Source organism: Pteropus medius, unplaced genomic scaffold, assembly GCF_902729225.1.
Source record: "Pteropus medius unplaced genomic scaffold, Ma_sr-lr_union100, whole genome shotgun sequence".
NCBI lineage: Eukaryota > Metazoa > Chordata > Mammalia > Chiroptera > Pteropodidae > Pteropus > Pteropus medius.
The window spans coordinates 12,052,064-12,069,566 of NW_024340701.1; the positions used below are offsets into that span (position 1 = coordinate 12,052,064).

At 40.1% G+C, this 17,503-nt stretch overlaps 1 protein-coding gene and 1 pseudogene across 6 annotated transcripts in view; one reads left to right on the top strand and one right to left on the bottom strand.

The window, feature by feature from the left end:
- FGGY (FGGY carbohydrate kinase domain containing) overlaps positions 1-17,503 on the top strand; it is a 364,704-nt gene that overhangs the window by 15,531 nt on the left and 331,670 nt on the right. For 4 of the 6 annotated variants that reach the window (XM_039887684.1, XM_039887635.1, XM_039887675.1 and 1 more), the window contains exons 2-4: positions 1,578-1,637; positions 3,711-3,925; positions 14,359-14,470. In XM_039887684.1, the coding sequence (XP_039743618.1) occupies positions 3,725-3,925; positions 14,359-14,470 (313 nt within the window). In that variant the 5' untranslated portion in view covers positions 1,578-1,637; positions 3,711-3,724. The remainder of the gene's footprint in view (positions 1-1,577; positions 1,638-3,710; positions 3,926-14,358; positions 14,471-17,503) is intronic. The other 2 variants (XM_039887657.1, XM_039887665.1) reach the window with 1 other exon arrangement.
- LOC120622985 (uncharacterized) lies at positions 8,066-8,181 on the bottom strand (annotated as a pseudogene).

The window sequence follows — 17,503 nt, forward strand, 5'->3', positions numbered from 1 at the left end:
GGAAGGGTCAGTCTGTGAAGGTGGACAAAGTAGTCTTAGACAAAGTAGGCAGGGACACCTAGCAGAGTCCTTGGACAATAAGCATTTAATAATGGAGAAGTATTAGGCAGGGTAGCATCCTGAGAGTGGTTAGCGACTTTGGAGCTGGAGAGAATGAGATCATTCTCAACTCTGTTATTACTAATTACATGATGTACTGGAGCAAGTTACTTTCCCTGTCCAGGACTCATTTTCTTCATCAGTAAAGTGGGGATTATAATAGTAATTATTTTTAAGGGTTAATGTCAGGTAATATAAGCAAGCTGCTTAGCAGAGCATCAGATCCACAGTAAACATGGTACCTTTGATTATGTCCCTAATGACAGGTGTCAGAGGTATCCACTGAGTTATGGAGACTTGTTGAGTTCCTGTGATGTGCCAGGCACTGTGCTGGCACTGGGGATACGGCAGTGAAGTTAAATGTCTGATGGTGAAGCTTCACTTTCCACATGAGCTGGGGGCTCTCTGAAGGGTGGGCTCTTTCCTGTTTAGCAAAGAGATGGGTCCAAAAACCAGAACTGGGGTAAGCCTTGGATCAGCTGCAGAGTGAAAATCTGCCTCTTCAGATTTTACTGGAAATAAATTGGGATGGCTGGGTGGTGGATGGTAAGATGGTATACTCCCTGCAGAGGAAGACAGTCAGAAGTGAGGACCCCAGGCATGAAGAGCTGGGCCATCCCCCTAGTGGTAACTGCTCTTGTCACTGGGCCTCATAGGAGTGGAGAGAAGCCTGGATAATGGCTGGCTAGGTCTATGTAAGCCAGAAAGTTATACAGAGTCTTCATTTTCTATTTGTTGCCTTGTTTCCCCCACTAAGTGTTTAGAATAGATTTGGAATGTTCTAGCCAAGGGCAGAGAAATACTAAGATCACTGTTAAGGAGTAGCTCCTGTAGTGCCTTTCAGAGTGATGACAGTGGGAAGCCAGTAGGTGATCCCAGGTAAAGTGAGATGTGTGCGTGGTCAGTGGAGGGGAGGTGGAGCAGCTAGCGTGGTCAGTCTTCCTCCTATTTGCAGATAAGAAACTGAAGAAGCTCTGAGCCAAGGCACTGTCCTATTTTGTCCATAACTGTATCCTGAGCTCTTAGCAGGGTGCCTGGCGCTTGGCATAGCTTGAATTTCTTCATATCTCATGTGTCATTCATTGCAAGATGCATCATTATCTCTTATACCACTAAGAAAGAAAGAAAATGCTTCCAATTAATTGTAAGATGCCACTGATGGTCAGATTCACTCTGATTTTGGAGAAGCTAAATGTGAAAAAATGAATGTCTTAGAATTAATAAAATGTGGTTATAAGCATCCAATAAGTATTTGTTAGAAGGAAACAGAGTTTAGAATCAAGGTAAAACATTAGTACATAAAAGTACAAACTTAGGAATTCAAATTTAAAATATGAACCTGTTCATTCTAGTTTTCTATCGATTCACTGATTTAGTTGCTCATTCAGAAAACAGTTATTGAAAACTAATTATGTACCAGCCACTGTGCTAGAAACTGGAGATGCAGAAATCAATAAGTTCCTTTTTTTTTTTTTCAGATTCAGACCAATAGGGAAGACAGACACAAACAAATAAAAAAGAAATCACAATTCTGAGTGGTAAGTTTTCAAAGAAAGTAGGAATACAGTATCGTGGTGGCACCAAGAGGCAGAAAAAGGCAAGGAAGTCTTCCCTGAAGAGGTAATGGTTGAGGTGGACAAGAGAGGAAGGAATCAGGAAGGGAAGAGCAAGTCTGAAGTGATGGATGCACTTCAGAACCTCATTTTGGGATGTCTTGAGCTGCATCTGAAAGTGGACCGGACAGGTAGACATGGCTGGAAAGCAGGCAGAGGGAAGCTCCAGGAGGCCTGAGATGCTATGCTGAAGCCTCAGGTTGTATCATAGCGCTAAGTTGATGGTTTTCAGCTGTCCTGAGTTTTGAGAGAAGGACCCAGCAGAGGTTCTGCTGTGAGGGAGGGGTGGAGGATGGGACAAGGGTGATCTTAGCTTCAGAGCAGTTCTGCTTTGATCCGTTTTAGTTAAATTTTCATTGAGTAAAGGGTTGAAGCAAAGGTATTTCTGTTGGATGAATGAAGGAATGCATGGTTTGAAAACAGGTGCTACTGATCATATGGAGCTCCTGGAGGGTTGTAAGTGAGAGAAAGAAGATGAGAAAGCAGTAGACTGAAGCCTGGGAGTTGTTCTCTGAGGCTCAGATGAAGGTAGCAGATGTACTTACTACAGCTTCCCTATTTTCCTCTCCATCTGCCAGTGAGCCAGAAAGCCAAAGGGGGCAGACACAGTTGAGAAGTCATTGCGAGGAAGTCAGACAGTCGCTTCTAATGAAGCTGTTTTTGACTGGGATACATATCCAGGAAGCAGTAACGGGACATCTGCTGGCTGACTTTTGTTTTAGAAGCCCCCAGTGTTGCCCAGGAAACGTTACCTATTTGAAGTGGAAGGCGCAGAATGCTGCTGCAGTTGAAATCAGACTCTGGGCGCTAACACTGTCTTGAGCTCACCTGAGGAGTTGTAGTATGTTTACCAGCATGGTTGTGTTGTGGGACTTGTCTTGATTCTTTGAAAGCCAGTTTGGAAAATGAAAGCCTCTGTGAGATTTCTATGTCCTGTGGGCAGATCTGACCAAAAGGACTTAGAGCGGCAATGAAAGCCAAGGAATTCTTGTGTGTTCTCTGGTCAGATTTCCTTGTAACTCACAAAGGGGTCTGTAAGGAAAACAGATTCTCTAACAAATTCCTGATCCTGTGTCCCTTGAGGCTACTTCCTAATTCTCAATCACTTTGCCACATGGCTGCAATATATTTGCCTCTTCTCCAAACTTGTACTGCCAGCTGTTGAGAAAAACAGAAAAAAGCATGAGACCGAAGAGCTCACAGATGTGGGACTGACTGTATGTGGGTCCAGGCTGCTCCTGAGGGATGCTGGCTAAATCCTTCCACTTCTCAGAGGCCAATTTCCCCATTAGTATAATGTGCATTATCATAATAATGTACACCTACTGTTCTTAAGCGGGTAGACCTAACATTAAGAGAAAAGTTATATATTTCTTGGAGTCTCACTCACCTTGATCACCACAACACCAGATCAAAGTGAGACTCCAAGAGATATGTGACTTAGATATTTAAATATGTAACATAGAGATTTAAATAAACTCACCATGTGGAGTCATAGTGAGCAGTAGAGGGTAGGTTTGTACTTTTCACAGTGCTTGGTGCATAATAGGTGCTCTGTAGATAATTATTTGAATGAATGATCGAGTAGAAGTTTCTTTTTAGTAACATGGCAGGAGCCTTGTTTGGACAAATTCAATGAGAATAAATGTATATCTATTACCTCCAGATTCTCAGTTCTCCTACAGTCCTTTACCCTTGTAGAACTTTTATTTGATATTACAACTTTGCTTAAATAATCATACAGTTCCTTAATGCTTAACATCTGACTCCCTTTCAATGGAAATTCCAAATCTGAGGCCATACCTGTCTCATTCACCCACTACCTTGCTCAGTGCCTATTAGCACTGTTAGCACCTAACATTTTTGTTGAGTGTATAAATAATAGAAGGCTACCAATTAGTTAGCTTCCCCGCTTTTATTTCCACTTTCAAGGTGTCTTGTGCCTGACTTTGCAGACCCACTTAGTCTTCCTGTGATTTTTGCCCTTGTTCACTGCAGGTGGAGGAAACACAATGCTTGGTGAAGATCAGGAACCAGGGTCCTACTATGTGGGTGTGGACGTTGGAACTGGCAGTGTCCGTGCGGCTCTGGTGGACCAGAAGGGCATCCTTTTGGCTTTTGCAGACCAGCCAATTTACAAGTGGGAGCCTCAGTTCAACCACCATGAGCAGTCCTCTGAGGACATCTGGACCGCGTGCTGTGTTGTCACAAAGGTACGGACACAACTGTGGCACTCCCTCCTTGTACGTGCTTCCCTACTCGCACCTGCCGAATATGTGTTTTCTGTCCACCTGATGCCAGGGACAATATTGGGGTAAGTTTAGATACAAGCCTTGCTTCAGGAGCTCACAGTGTATGTAGTACTGACAGAGACCAATAGACAGCTAAAATGCGATGTGATAGGTGGTGGGAGGAAAGTGACTGTAGCTGGACTGAGGAAAGGCTTAGCTCTGAGGGGCTCAGAGTAGACAGGACAGAAGATTCTGTCAAGTGTGACTGAATATGGAAGAAGTCACTGGGAATCACAGCCAACATCTACTATGCTTTTATGTATGCCCAGTGTGGGATAAAATGTGTTAACACGCATCATGTAGTTGAATCCTCACAATGACCCTATGAAGATAGGACTGTTACTACCTCTGCTTTATTGAGGAGTAAACAGAGGCACAGAAAAGTTAGGCAACTTACCCAGATTAGTAACGGGCAGGACAGGAACCTCAGCAGTCTGACTCTAGTGCTGCACCTTTAGTTGCGGGACTGGCCTGCCTTCCAATGGGACAAGTGAGGGCAACCTCATTTCACTGAGAGGGAACAGTATGCACAAAGTTACCATGGCGTGAGAACATGGTGTGTTTTGAGAAAGCAAGGAAGTGTTGGGTAAGACTAGGGCATCTATGAATTATGCCAGGCGGATGTTCGTCTCTGCTGGCCTTGGTTTGTAGTCAGCTTACTGACTTGGGAAAGGAAGTGATGCTGGCTAAGATGTGTTCCTTCTTAGTTTCACTTGACTGTTTGGTTTTATATCCTGGTGATCAGAAACGAAAGAGATTCTTTTCTCCTTTTTTTCCAGAGGGAAAAATGAAGTCCTGGGTTCTCTCATCTCCCAGTTTTTAGTTCCTTAAATATTCATGAAGGGCTTGGTAATTTGCAGATGGACAATTCACCATTCTGTTCGTATTGATCAGCCTGTTTAAACTTTAATGAGCTCTGGGCTGCTGTTCGTGCCCCTAGAGAGGAAAGCAGAGAGAGGAGGCGGGGGTGGGTAGCACCGGAGCATTATATAGGAATAAAAGAGGGAGCACATTTCTTCTGCCTGTTTAATTTTCCTCCTTCCTCCCCCACCTTGGTGAGAATCTTCTACTCATTGCCCTTGGGTCTCCTTTGTTCTTCTAACATATAGCCTTTCTTGCCATTAAGGAAATTGTCAAGAAGAAAAAATAATCCCCTGATGAAAAGCTACTTTAAAAAAGGTCTGCTCTAAGTACAGCTTGGTTTAATGGCAGATTTTCAATCATCTCCCAGCGGCGGCCAACTTGTCATCTGCTTGAACCCCTTAGCCACATGAGTGCTGTGGGCATTTGTCCTTAACGAGGCTATGTCACTATGGCAAACCTGGATAAAGCTCTTGGGTCTTAGGCTGTATCCCTCACATGGAGTATGGCTGTGTGTCCATGAGCCCAAAGCCGTAGGGTAAGCATGACACATCTACTCATAGCTCATTGCTGGTGTGAGGTTGAAAGAGGGAGCCATTTTTATATTAGAGAAGTAGCACACTACTGAGCAGTGGTTCTGGAGCCAGACTGCTTGGATCGACTTGCCAGTTCCAACATTTATTAGCTTGTTATCTTGGACAAGTTACTTAAGGTTTCTTGCCAGAGTTTCCTAATCTGAAAAATTGGAATGATAATTTTACCTGTCTCCATAGTATTGTTATGTGGATGAAATTAGTTAACGCATATAAAATGTCATAACAGTGCCTGGGAATGATTAAGCATTGTATTTCTGATGATGATGATGATGATGATGATGATGATGATGGATGGTGATGATGGTGATGATGGTGGTGGTGGTGGTGGTGGTGATAATGATAACAGAAATAAGGATAATAAATTTCCAAGATGGAATTATATTTAAAAGTCAAAGCCAGTTACAGAGGTACCTCATGGGAATATTCACTCATTCCCTTTCTGGTTAGGGTTCTTCTATGTAAGATTCTGAGAAGCACTGGGCTAGGGCAAAGGGTGACATAGAACATCCCAATCTGTCTTTTCTTTCTCAAGGGCTTTAGGAAGGTAAGAGGTTGAGAGTAGTTGTCCTACTTCCTTTTCCCTCGGCACTCACATTGCTGGAAAAGGTTTTCCCCTTAGTTAAATTGATAACAATAACAATAATATGATGATGATGATAATAGCAGCTAGCATTTCTTGGCCACTAATAACATTCCAAATTTTATGGTGAGCACTTTATATCTATCACTTCATTTTATCCACACAACAACCTTTTGGTGCAGTATTTATTCTCTCAGTTTTGGAACTAGAAGATACAAGCTTTGACAAGGTTAAGTAACCAGTCCAAAGTCACATGCCTAATATGAGGAAGGTTGCTGACCTCCCCTCCCCCATGCTCTCTGCCTTTTGCCCCTCTGTCAAGCTTCATCTCACTCCCTAGCCTTCCTGCTTGGAAATTGTATTAAGCTACCTGAAGTTTTTTGAATTTTCACTATGTGGGGAACCTTGATCTCACCCTGAATTACTGAATTATAAGTGTCTTTACCTGGCTGTCTAATTGTGTGGAAAATGTGTGCCCCCGAGCAGGGCTCATACCTGGTTTATCTGTATTTCCCTAGAGTTCCTCGCCTGTATTATGCTTACTTAATTCATCTTTGTTGAGTTTATGAACGAATGAAATGTCTCTGTTGTTTTCATTATCTGGAACGTTCTTCATTTACCTTCTTTACCTGCCCAACTCCTGGGCATCTTCTAAGGTAAGCTTAAGTATTATTTCCTCCTGGGAACCTTCCTTGATGACCCGTGATAATCCTTGCCTTCCCTTGCCAACCTCAGAAGAAAGAGTGGATAAGAAGCCCCTCTCTGCTCTCTGAGAGCCCACCATCTTCACATGTATCATTCATTACCTGGCTTGCATTTTAATTGGTGACTTAGTCTGGTTCCTTTTAAACCATGAGCTGAACCAGGTGCTATAGGTGTAAAAAATAAAAAATAAGAGATTGTAAGCTGACAAGGTCCTTGCAATCTGTGAGGTCAACCAAGGGTTGCCTCGCCTAAAAATAAAATTAAATAAAATAAACAAACAAACAAACACAAGCAAACAAACAAACAAACAAACCATGAGCTGAGCTTTTGGAGAGTGAATCATCCTTGTATCCCCAGCACCTAACACATTGCCTGGCACAGATTTGGTGCTCAATAAATGGTTGTTGAATTAATATTACTTAGAACTGAAAATAAACGAAAAACATTCTGGCATCCCTCATCTAGTTTAAGTGTCACAATAACTTCTGAGCGATAGACTGCTATTCTTCCTATTTGACACATAAGGATACTAAGGCTCTGAAACTAACAAATATTAGAGACAGTTCTAGATCCCTAGTGAAATGGCTGCAAATCCTCTTCCCTATTCAACTCCCCACTGACCCTAAAGTTGGCAGGCTTCTATTGGGTCAGTACCTACACATCTAAAAAGTTATATGGAAATGCACAAGTCCTAAATGTATACCCCATCCCTGATTATAAAGGTTTCTATTGTGTTTTAGAGCCACAAATCTTAATTACCCACAAAAGGCAAGAAATTGCAAGTTTGTGTGTGATCAGGACCAGCTTCCATTAGGAAGAAGATAACCTGGAGATATCATTCAGCTAATAGACATTCGTCGAGTGTCATTTTGTCTACAGCATTTATCGAGCCCCTGCTATGTACTGTGCTCTTTGTTAGGTAATGGAGTACATACATATAGGAGAGGTCTACAACAATCTGTGCCCCTAAGGATGAAGTAGTTTAGTTACATGGCAAAACCAATACCTGTGAAGTCAACGAACTATGACTTGAAGTTGCACTAGCTACATGAGTAATGATTGAAGAGAGAGAGCAAGAGAAGGAGTAGCTCTCTTCATGTGGGATTGAAGAATAATGCTAACCTCTTACATTCATAGAACCTATGTGGTTTATGAACACATTCATATCCATTTTTTAAAAAGTTAAACTATTTACTTATTTATTTAAAATTTGTGTTTTAGTTACAGTTGACATACAATATTATATTAGTTTCATGTGTACAACATAGTGATTAGACTTTTATTTATTTATTTTTATTTTATTATTATTATTATTATTTATGCCTACAGCACCTGGTCTTCCTAGGTGGTCTCCCATCCAAGTACTAACCAGGCCCGACCCTGCTTAGCTTCCAAGATCAGACATTGGGCTTGTTCAGGGTGGCATGGCTGTAGACCATGGATCGTGGCTCCACTGGGACGTGAACCCAGGACCTTCTGTGTGTAAAGCTGACATGCTAACTGCTACATTATGGAACCATGTCCGTGATTAGACTTTTATATACCTTGCAAAGTGATCACCCCATTAAGTCTAGTAGCCACCTGATACTACCTAGTTATTAAATATTATTGATTGTATTTCCTATGCCGTACTGGTATCCCTGTGACTGTTTTTAATAATTGGCAATTTGTATTTAATCCTTTTCACCTTTTTCACCCATTCCCCACAACCCACATTTATATCTAGTTGATCGTCATGCAAGGTGGGTAGGGAAGGGGTTGTTAATCCCGTTTTACCGTTGAAAAGAAAAACTGAGACCTAGACACTTAAGTGACTTTCCCTAAGTGACCCAGGAAGTAGATGATAAGCCCGAAATGACATAGGTCAAATTTCTGCATCTTTCCATCTCCAACACCACATAACTTCATCTTTTGTCCAGGTTAGTGTAAGAACCTCTTATTTCCTCATGAACGTCCTTTCCCTCTCCGATCCACTCTCCTTCTTGGAGCTGGAATTACCATTTTAATACTAACCTGATCATGTCACTCTTTTCTTTATAACTGTTCAATAGCATCACACCATTATTTGGATAGAACTCAGAATCTGTAACATGGTCTTCAGGCTTTTCATGGTTTGGCTTCAACCTACTTTCCTGGCTCATCTCATGATGCCGTTCTCAGTTCTGTGTTCTCGCCATACTCTCCTGCCATGTCCTAAAACACACATACTCCCTTTAGCTTCAGGACTTTTACACACATGTTTTTCTTTCTGAATTCTCTTCTCCTGCCCTCTGTCAACATGTGTAACTCCTATATATCCTTAGATCTACACCTATCCAATATAGTTAGTAGTCACTAGCCACATGTGGCTATTTAAATTTAAATTAATTACAATTAAAAACAATTTAAAAACCACACCTAACCTAGGATGTTCTGCAGGTAATGGTCCAGGATTGGCTTTTTATTCATTTTCCCAGCTACTAGAGGAGATTTTGTAAAATCGAGTGCTTCCAGGGGCCTTGTAAGTAATATGCACCCCACACAAGCTGTATTAGCCTTGCTGCTGTTTCCACCTCTGGGCCTTTGCACTGGCTGTTCTCCTCCCTGGAACATTTTCCCCAGATTCCCACAAGGCCAGCTCTTCAGGTCTTTCAAGTGTTTCCTCACATTTCACCTCAGCGGCTGTCTCCTTCTTCTCCAATATTTCTGATCCACAACTTACCACTTTTACGTATACAATACATACACGACATAATTTATTTGGTTTATTAGCTGTTGTCTATCCTGACTTAATTGTAACCTCCGGAAGAGCAAGAAATTTTTAAAAATATTTTACTCTCTATTGCTTTCCAAATACCCAGAGGAGTGCACAGCCTGACCCTAGAAGGGGCTTGATTACATTTGCTGACTGAATAAGTGAGTAATTGAATTGTGTAGGCAACAGGGAGTGATGGGCCTGAGGGAATCAGGGATTGCATAACCCCGTGCAAGCCCCTAAAGCTGACAAAAGCATTCAAATCAAGATTTAAAAGACTACTGGACCAGCTGCACAGAACTGTGTTGCAGGCTGGATTCTGTCTGTGAGGTCCCAGGCTTTGACCCTAGCTCCAAATAGAGCTAAAGAAAATACCAGGTATGCCTCTGACCTTGCAGTTGTTAGTTCAGAAGGTTCCTAAGAAGCGTTGTCTCCCCACTCAATATGGCAGAACCTGCTGATTTAAAACACATACAGGACTGAACCGGTTCCCACAGTCAGAACAAAGTGATACACAATCCCTTCCTCAAATATTTGTTTGCTGCCCCATAGCTACGAGTTGACAGTTGCTAGACATGGACCAGGTTACCAAATGAAGCTGCAGAAATCTCCTTCTCTGGAAATTCTTTAAAAGAGCAATGTGCTTTCTCTCTAGCCAGAACAGTTCCCCTGATGCCAAGTCGCTGGGGCGAGTTTACTAGATTGCTTTCTTCTTCCATTAATGAGAGTATGAAAAAGAACCCTCAGGTCAGCAGATCAAGTCCCAGGGGCCTTCTGGGTAGTGTGGCCTTGACAGACATCGTTCTGGGGTGATGTCGATGGGGATGGGGTTGTGGAGTGAGGTGCTCCTACTCATGGATAAGCATGATCTTAAGGCATTTTCGTATAAGGCTGGGGAAATCACAGTGGCTACCAAGGAATTCAGGTTTAAACGTGTGTCATTTATTCTTCCAGTTCCTTGTGATACGTTTCCATTTTAGAAATGGAGACACTGAACCTTTGTGACTGAAAGGCCACGGTTAATATATGGAACTCTGTAGATCTTCAGAGAGGATTCATGAAATACATTGAAGATAGTATTTTCTTTGCTCCTACTGGAAGGTTACTCCCACCATCATTCTTAGGAAAATTTGAGTCTATCCAGTCTTTCTTGATCACTATTCCTTTGCCTATCATTTTTATATGTGTTTACATGACACTCTGAGCATGCTATGCTTTGTTCATAAAAAAAAGTTCCACAAACACAGTTAATAGGGCATCGAGTGGGTTTTCTATCCTTTACGTTTTCTATTAAGGTTTAGTGGTTCCAAAGTACTTTCAAACGAATTGACTCCTTTGATCTTCACTTGAGAGATATCTCTTGCTCTCAGGAAACTGAGGCTCAGAAAGGTTATGAGAAAAGTTAGAACCAGAAGGTGGCTCTTTTGATACCATATCCCATGTTCATTTCTACTCCAAAACTACCTTGTGGTATTGAGTTTATTGAGTCTTCTGCATTTTTTCACCCAATTCCTCCTTTGACTAACTGCAGGCCTCGGAGATGGGCTTGCCCGGGTCAGTCCTGCTCTCTGTGGGCACAGAGGCCAATACGGTATAGTAGGTAGATGTTAGGGATGGCTGTTGATTCACTGATTGATGCCTCATAAGTTCAAAGAAGATTTGAGGCTGCTAATTTATTCTAATAATGGCTACTATTTATTGTGCCTCAAATGCCAAATGTTGGGCTAATCATACCTTATTTTGCTGAATTCTCATAACATTGTTGGGAGATGTAGGTATAAGTAATAGCTTTGTGCAGCCAAGGGAACTAATTTTCTGGCTTCCCAAAGTCATATAACTATTAGGTGGCAGAGCCAGGTTTCAAACTCAGGCAGTCTGTACCTGGCACCATTGATCTTAACCACTATCCAGAGATTTCCAAGTCCGGATGGGAGACATTACATGCAGAGGAAGCTGTGCCTACAAATGCTAAAGAGACATGATCCAGCAAGTCAAGAGGATGATTAGAATGGCTTGAATTGTGTAACCTGCCCTCAGTCATATATAGCCGAAGTGGTGGATCTAGGTTTTGAAACTAGGTCTTTGTGACTTGTTGTGATGAGGCCATGCTACCTGACTGGGAATTGGGTTTAGTTCTCACACTCTCATAAGTCTAGATTGATCAGTGTAGTAAAGGCCTATAGGACATTCACCTGCTGCTGTGGGGCAAAGATATTGCCAACAGTCACAGATGGGCCACATGGGCCACTAGCAAATGTTCTCCCCTAAAGCACATGTCTTCTTTACAGAGTGAGTCTCTTGGGCAACAAGAAATTCTATGATGACAGAGGCAAGCAGTATTGTGAAATAGGAAGAACACAGGCTCTGAGTTTGATTTCTGCCTCTGCCATCTCCTGGCTGTGTGACAGGAGCAAGTTTGAGTTACTCAGCCTCTAGATCTTGCTTGCTTTCTCCTTCCCTCTCTAGTCCTTCACTTATTTTTTTATGAAATGGAAATGTTAAATGTTTCTTCAGAGGGCTTTGTAAGGATTAAATAAGATAATGTATGTAAAGCACCTGGCACACACATAGTAGTTGTTCAATATATGCTAGCATTTTATTATTTATTGAATTGTGTGAAAAATTTAATGCTTTTCATTGTCGAAAATCTATAAGAGTTGTATATAGCTTTTTATGTGGAACATGTTACGTAGTAAAAAATAGAATCCTAGATTACAAGTCTGGCATTCCAAAATGGGAAAAAAAGAAGAATTGTGCATTTTAAACGGAGATAAACTCTTTTGGGTTGACTTTTGTGGGATTTAAAAGGTTATTGTCATGTTTTAAGTTAATAGGAAACATTAATGATTATGATCACTCATGCTTTTTCAAAAAAGGAAACCATAGAAATAAAAAATAGAATTAATCATTTAATCTATTATTTTACAACTTTAAAAATTATGTAACAAAGTGAAAAATCTCCTATCTCCTGCAACTGGTCTTTCTGCACTCAGAGGCAGCTACTATTAGCAGTTTGTTGTAAATTATTTTTTGTTTTTGTTTTTCACCTTACTAATATATCGTGGATATCTTCCCATTTCATCTTTTATAGCTCAACTTTTTATTAATATTTAACAGTTCGAGGCATAATTTCTATACCATAAAATCCATCTATTTAAAATACATAGTTTAATGATTTTATTAAATTTGCACAATTGTGAATAATCACTATAATCCAATTTTAGAACACTTTTGTTACCCCAAAAAGTTCCCTCGTGCCTGTTTGCAGTCAGTCTCCACCCCTAGTCATAAATAATTCCTTATCTGCTTTCTCTTTTTATACTAACTCTTTTTGAGAAATTTTATGTAAATGGAATTATACAACATGAATTCTTTTGTGTCTGACTTCTTTCACTTAGCATAATGTTTTTAAGGTTCATTCATGTTGCATGTATCAGTAGTTCGTGCTGTTTTCTTGATGAGTACTGTTCCATAGTATGGATACACCACACTTTGTTTAACCATTTGGTTAAACCATGATGGATATTTGTTTTGTTTCCAGTTTTGGGGTATTATGAAGAATGCAGCCATGAATATTCACATACAGTCTTTGTGTTGACATATATTTTTATTTTTCTTGGGTAGATACCTAGGTGTGAAGTTGCTGAGTTGTGTGGTAAGCTATGTTTAAACAACTGCCAAACTTTTTTCCCACCACCAATGTGAGGGTTCCACTTTTCTCCACATTTTTCTAACATTTGGTATTGTCAGTGTTTTTGATTATAGCTGTTCTAGCAGGTATGTTGTAAGATTTGGTTTCTTAATATATTTTTAAGGATTTTTACACCTACGTTCATGATAGATATTGCTCTATAGTGTCGTTTTCTCTTTTTTTGATGTCTTTTTTTGTCTTGGGTATCAGGGTAGTGCTGGCCATGTAAAATTTGTTGGAAAATGTTCCCTCCTTCACTACATCCTGAACAAGTTTCCATATGCATGGTATTGTTTTTACCTTAAGCGTTTAATATTTCCCAGTGAAGACATCTGGTCCTAGAGTTTTTTTGTTTGTTTTTTTTGGGGGGGGTGGGAATGTTATAATTACAATTTTGATTTTTCAAGAATAAATGCTTAATTTGTTTTGTGGCTTTGGTCAATTTCTATAGCCCCCAAATGTTTCTTTATGATGATTTTTTTATAGTTTTATACTTTTATTCTGCCAAGTGTACTGGCTGACCTTTTATACCACCACACCCAGAAGTTATTTCTCTACCTCTTTCTTTTTAATGGTTGGAGAATATTCTATTTTACAGATGTACCGTAATTTATTTAATAAAAGTTAGTGTTTCTAATTTTTAAATATATTTTAAGCAGTGCTACAGTTAACCTTTATCTACATATAACTTTATTTACTTATGCTAATAATTTGCTAATATAGATTCCTATGAGTGGGGTTGCTGAGCCAAAAGTAATGCATGTCTTACATTTTAACAAATACTATAAAATTATTCTTCAAAATTTATACTAAATTATTACATCGTTAGAATAATGTTGAAGTTTTACTTCTCCATATCTTACCACTATGATACAAAAGCAGAGAGTGGTATATTTTTATTTGTATTTATTGAAATGCGATGGAGTTAGGAATCTTTTTATATGCTCTTTGATTATTTCTTTTTATTTTATGAAGTGATGTGTCATGTCCTTTGCTTAATTTCCAATTAGATTGGTTGTCTTTTTCTCATTAATTTATAGGATCCTGATATTTTAGTGATATTGAATTTTTATCTATTTTATATTGTAAATATTTTTTCTATTCTGTCATTCATTTCTTCTAGTCATAACTTGTTTTCAATCTCTTAGAAGACCTGCATTACAATTTATGTTTTTGTTTTTAAAACAGAAAGTTGTACAAGGGATCGATTTAAACCAAATTCGAGGGCTTGGATTTGATGCCACATGCTCTCTGGTTGTTTTGGATAAGCAGTTTCATCCTTTACCAGTAAACTTTGAAGGTAGGACCCATTCCTCTTTTTTTCCCTGGTGGCGGGAGACTAGTTGGGGCATACGTGGCTGATCAATTCTAAGGGCCCAGGTGGAACATGACGTCAGCTGTCTCTTACCACTGAAAGTAAGATTTAGAGGTGGAGCATAGAGGCCAGAGATCATGTCCCAGAGGTTAAAAACTTGGAAAGCAGTTGGTAGGGGGTGGAATCAGGGTCCTGGATTAGGGGGAAACTTGGTTCCATAAATAAAGCACAAGAGCCATAGTAGAGACTGTGATGAAAGAAGGACATGGAACCTTTTGCTAAGAGTGAGTAGACTTGAAACAGACAGTGTTTTCTAGCAAGAAGGTGTCAGTGCCTGCTGTTGCTTTGCATATGAAACTCCTGTGCCACATTCATTTGAGTGGGTGATCCAAGTTCATTTAAAGGAAATAGAACAAGGCAGATAGGACCATGCATCACACAGAAACTGAGGATAGATGGTCTCTGTTTTCAATAGCCAGACCAAAGGTCATTCCCATTTAATGAGTTTGTTCAAATAGACACTCGTGACTACAGTAATGAGCTGCTTCAAATGTAAAGTGCCACTTGGGTTCATCGTCAGAAATTTTTCACAGTAGGTAAGGATTTCCTTTTGGGAAATTTTAGCCAGTAGCGCTAGTGCTTAGGTTATAAACCCAAAAGTCTACACTGACTCGGTAGGTAAGGTGCAATGATAAACTTCAACTGATATTTAACGTTTTAATGAGCAGAAATCATTTGGGAGTGGTGGAGACAGTGGTGCACTGGAAATTGCATCTAAAGGATTGTGGCTCTAGGCATTGTCAGTCACTTGTTGCCAAGATAGGCATTACAAACATATTTTGGGCTAGACTGTGTTGAAGAACCCTTAGCAGTGGACACTGCTGTAAGCAGTGTCTTTCTTAACTGGTGGCTGTGGATACTAGGGCACACTGAAACACCCTGGAATTGCAGTCAGACGTTCCACATCTCAGCTTAGCTACTGCTGAGCTGTGACACCCTGAGTGAGTCACTTAACCTCTGCATGTCACAGTTTTCTCCTTTGAAAGAATTGGAATAATGAAACACTAGCTTTGCTGTAAGAATTAAGTGAGAGCCTGACACACCTTAATGCTCAGAAAAGTTTCTTCCATCCAATTATGAATTTCTCAAGCAAAGAGAATGTGTTCTACTCACTTCTATAGACCAAAGGCATAGAATAATGATTTTTATAAATTACGTGTGCTGCAAAAGCATGCAAATGGATCCTTTACACACACACACATACTTTTCTCCTTTCTTGCTATATTTACTAGCACCTACTGTGTACCAAGCCCTGTTATTAAGTGCTGGGGCTTCAAAGATGAATATGAATGGCCCTTGTTCTCAGTGACTATTTCCTGGCTCAGTTGGCATTGTTCTGAAAGCAGAGACCAAAGGATGGGGCTGAACCAGCAGACCTCACCTCAGCAGCAGGAGGCTCTCTCCAATTATGAAATGTGTCTAGCCATGTAGCTGGCCATGTTAGGAGACTGTCAGCACTTCCTTTATTAGCTTTCTTTATGTAGCGGTTAGGCGATTGTCTGTTAGGGATACAGTAGGAAGAATCATCATTTGGGGTGAGATTTTAGATGTTAAAAGTCCCAAATTCCAAGGATTCTGTACTTTCTAATCTGCTAAAAATATGCTTTCTAAAAGAACTTTGGCTCTACATTAGAATCACCTGGGGAGCTTTTAAAATTACCAATTCATGAGTCTTACCCCCCAAATTTGTATTCAGTGGCTTTGGGCAAGGATAGGGCATCAGCATTTTTAAAAAGTTTCCTTGGTAATTCTAATATGTGGAGAATCATTGGGGACAGGTGAATGGATGGTTAAAATATTAAGAATAAGAACACTGAAGTGGCCGATGAGAGATCCTTGTTAAACCTGCTTAGATACATGCCTGTGCTGGATGCCATCGTTTTTCTCATTGTAGGTAGAATTGCCTCCTGTTAACAGGCCTTCTATTAAAAGGATAGCTCAGTCGCAACCTTCATTATAAGTGTTGAAATAATTTTATTTCACCTAAAAGGTTAAGATGTACCCGTTCATCAAATATATCCAACTACAGGTGCCCCTCACGAATTTCTTGCCTTTCAGCAGTTTCTATTAAGATTAGATTTTCTCTGAAATGTAGCATCCTGTGCTAGAAAATGAAATTAGAATTTTAAAGGTGGTTTAAAGGCCTTTTAAAGACTGCTGCTACCTATGTGGCAGTGACCAACTCTTGATTGGTTAACTGGAGTAATCATGAGGACCAGGAACTGGAGTCAGGATATTAACCATCACTGTTAAAAAACAAAACCTACAGGACAGGTAAAACTGTTACCATCTCTAGATGTTAACCAAAAAATGAAAACAAAACAAAACCGGAAACCCAAACTCAAGAAAATGTAATACAGTAGTTTAAGAACAATAGTCACTGCTGTATGATAAAATAGTCTCATTGTAATGCCTTTCTTGTTTGATCATTCTTCCTTTGAAGATTGGAATAGCCCCTGGGTTGGACAGCAGTGTCACAGCTTTGTGCTTCCTACTTCTGCAGCCTGCCAAGCTCAAAGCATAACTCTGGTTGGGTCATCTCAGCCATAGCAGCGGTTGGGAGGGAGAGGAGCAGAGTCGTGATTTGGAACTGGGGAGGGAGTTGCTACCGAAGCTACTCTGTAACACAAACCTAATATTTAGATGTTTTTACTGATTAATAGTAATTTTTCCCTCTTAAGTATGCCTGGAACATCTATGAATTGTTCAAAATATTAATTGAATGCATACATGGATAAATAATCTGTCCTTAGGTAAACTGCCTGTGTAACTCAAATTTTGCTCTACTAAATTGCATCCAATTCTCTTAGAATATGACATTTTCTTGGATCTGTATTCCATTTGTTTCACATCCTGTCTCTATTGTGTAGAACTTCTTTCCTCACCCTTTCACCTGGCTACCTACTGGCCATTTTCCGAACTAAATTAAAGCATTTCTGCCTCTGTGCAGCCTCGGGC